The sequence below is a fragment of the Orycteropus afer genome, unplaced genomic scaffold, assembly GCF_000298275.1.
Source record: "Orycteropus afer afer isolate SDZICR_OR568_19922 unplaced genomic scaffold, OryAfe1.0 scaffold01227, whole genome shotgun sequence".
Classification (NCBI taxonomy): domain Eukaryota; kingdom Metazoa; phylum Chordata; class Mammalia; order Tubulidentata; family Orycteropodidae; genus Orycteropus; species Orycteropus afer.
Genome location: NW_006922814.1, coordinates 150903 through 154117, shown reverse-complemented (window position 1 = coordinate 154117; position 3215 = coordinate 150903). Strand labels below are relative to the sequence as shown.

Genomic DNA, 3215 nt, shown 5'->3' with positions numbered 1-3215 from the left:
AAAAAAAAAAAAAACACGTAAAAATAAAAAAAAGAATCATCTAGGAGGCTTTGGAGAAATAGTGATGCCCAGGCCCAAAGCATCCTAATCTGGGAGTGGGGGGGTGCCTGGGTGGGGTATTTTGTGCAAGCTCTCCCAGGAGATTCTAATGCGTAGCACTGAATTCTAACCTCTTCTAAAAGACTGTCCCCCCCAAAATAAAATTATCATACCCCCCCCTTTTGTCCTCCTCAAGCTCCCATATCTGGCTAAAGTCCACCTGACCTGCCGTTTTTGTTGGTGTAGGTTGCCAAGTAGCCATGGTCCTGCCAGGTGTGCACTGACTCCGTCATTCCCTGCTCCTGGAAAATGGACTGGAGGCCTTTGAGAATGGTCTCGCCATCAGCTGGAAAACAAGGGGAAGAAGGCAAGATGATCAAAAGACGACCTGCTCCAGAGGAAAGCCGACGAGGCAGAAGTTCATGACTGATCTCCCTTGAGAGAACTTTAAAGAGTCACCAGCATCACTTATCCCCTTTGTCACGGACTGTACACACTCTCAACCCTGCAAAGAAATGCTCCATACATCACCAGGTTACACAGGAGAACATGAGAACCCACCAGAAGCAGCTGCGCAAAAGATGCAGGCAGACAGATCAGCAGAAATGGAGGGAACACAGCCAACACTCAGCAAACCAGAAATCAAAGAAGGGCCAACAAATGCAAATCCAATCAGGGCGATTCCACTTTAATTAATAAGAACTAACAAGGGGACATTCCTACACTGTTGATGGGTATTATAAATGACTTCAAAACTTTATTTTCCAGGTGTTTTACAATGAGGATGCATGACTTTTTATAATCAGAAAATAATTACATGGTGGCACTCAGAAGCATTTTTAAGTGGTAGAAGCTGAACAGCAACTAATTCCACATGGAACAGCGCTTGGCATGTTGGCACCAACCCCCTACCCTTGCCTCTCAAGGTCTAGAAAGCATTTCTCTTCTTTCCCACTCTACCGCCTCTCTCAAATGGTGTTCAGTGTCCCCAAGTCCAATCAAAGTGAAGGTTCTAGAAACTGCAATTAACTACTGCAGGCTCATTTGAAGCCAGAATCTCCAAGGACAGTCAGTATTATGATACTTCGAGGAAAGGACGAATACAATTTATTATTCTTCTCCAGATTCATCTGCAAAGCCTTCTTCCCTGATGCAGCAATACAATGTGACCAAAGGTTGAACCATAGCCTCATCTACCCTGAGACCAGAAAATCCAGATGATGCCTGGGGCTAGCACTACTAACCATTCTGACCAGGGCCACAACAGACGGACCCTGATAGATGGCAAAGAAATGTGGAACAGAAAACCCAAATTCCTAAAGAAAAAGGCTGACTGGACCAGTTGAGACTCGGGGACTTTCCGAAACTGTTGCCCTGAGAGAGACAACCTTGAACTAAACTAGCCTCTGAGATCACCTTGTAGCTAAATAACAGACTGGCTCACAAAATAAAGAATATTATCAGTGAGCACTGTGCTCATTCAAAAATGTCATCTAAGGTATGTGACTGCTAACCAGAAGGCTGGCAGTTCAAACCCACCAGCCACTACTCAGAAGACAGACTGGGTCATCTACTTCTGTAGAGATACCACCTCAGAAACCCAAGGAGGGGTGGCTATGACTCAGATTTGACTTGACAGCACTGAGTTTGGGGGTTGTTTGGTTTAACAGTCCAAAGGAGCTCTGGTGGTACAGTGCCTAAGACACATGACTGCTATCCAGAAGGCTGGTAGTTGAAACCCATCAGCCGCTCTGTGGAAGTGTGGTAGGTTAAGGTTGTGTGTCAGTTTGGCTGGGCCTGGTTTTGAGTGACTGGCCAGCTGGATGCAATTACTCCCCATGGTGAGACAGGTGATCAACTCCATGATGGAATCCACTGTGAGCAGCTGAGTAGCTGAGCTGCCTCAGGGATGTGCTCTGCTCCCAGTATAATATAAGGAGAAGCTTTTGGAATGGTCTGTAGCTTTTGGCACTCTTGAATCCTGGATGTGGCCGAGTCGTTATTCAGGTGTCTGCCATGTAGTCTACCAGTCTTAGCACTCTTAATGGACTTGAATCAATGGCCTGCCTCGAGGTTTGGTAATATTGGTGACTGTTCCTTTTACTTATCCACCTTGGGTTTGTCAGCCTCAGCAGCCAGCAGCTGTCTGAGTGAAGAAAGACTACAGCTTCAGTGGGCCGGGAGCAAGAGGCAGAGCTGAAGCCCAAGGTCGAGGGGCTTTCACCCAACCCCTAGAGCCTGGCACTTTGAACTCAAACTTCCAGCTTCCAAAACTGTAAGAGAATAAACTCCTGTTTATTAAAGTATCTACCATCTGTGGTAGTTCATGTTAGAGCAGCCCAATGTAACCAAAACAGGAAGGAAGATAGGGCAATCCTGCTTCTATAAAGATTTACCAACCTGGAAACACAATGGGCGTCGCTATGAGTCTGGATTGACTTGATGGCTAGTAGGTTTATTAATTTTTGTTTTGTATAAGAGACCAAATGAAAATTATTTTAAAACAAAGATGAGACTGTAAGGAGGCAGGGAAACGGGACTAATGGATATGGAACAACCAAAACAGAACAGGTAGAATGTTCACGCATTGTCAAGAATTCAACCAGTCACTGAACAACTTGTGTAGAAATTGATTGGGACCCTAAACTGCTATGTAAACCCTCACTGAAAACACAATTAAGAACAAAAACAAAAAAAGTGACCAAAGGCATCACTCTGTATTGCCCCATTATCCCACCTCTGGCTGGTTTCCACACAAAGGAAAAGCAACCCAGCCTCCAAAGCATCAAGATGAATGATCCCTGAGAACTATGCAGACTCAAAGTAGGACAAAAGAAGACACAAAGATTCACAGCTGACTACGCTGCAGCTGCACAAGAAAATGACACTATAATTCTTTCTGGAAACCAAGTCTTGTAGAACTTCAACTGTTAAGTTAAGGGTTTTTCACTCTATGTACAGAGTCTCTGTCTATGGACTCATGGAACGACATTTCCAATGTCAAACCACACAGCCTCATCTACCCTGAGACCAGAAGATCCAGATGGACTTCTACTGTACACTAAGAGAGAAAGCCACAAATTGAGGCGTTCAGAGGCCAAACTGGAAGCAGACTTGGCTTATCTTGGCCTGTATAGACTTTAAAATGAAGTAGTTGTCATTTTAAAATCAGATGA

The 3215-nt window shown here is 44.7% G+C and overlaps 1 protein-coding gene across 1 annotated transcript in view; it reads right to left on the bottom strand.

Annotated features, from left to right (window-relative positions):
- LOC103213047 (spermine synthase) overlaps positions 1 to 2284 on the bottom strand; it is a gene marked incomplete at its 5' end in the record, with an annotated part of 46350 nt that extends 44066 nt beyond the window's left edge. Inside the window, 2 exons of the mRNA XM_007958945.1 lie at positions 265 to 385; positions 2269 to 2284. Of these exons, the coding sequence (XP_007957136.1) occupies positions 265 to 385; positions 2269 to 2284 (137 nt within the window). The remainder of the gene's footprint in view (positions 1 to 264; positions 386 to 2268) is intronic.
- Between the last annotated feature and the right edge of the window lie 931 nt (positions 2285 to 3215).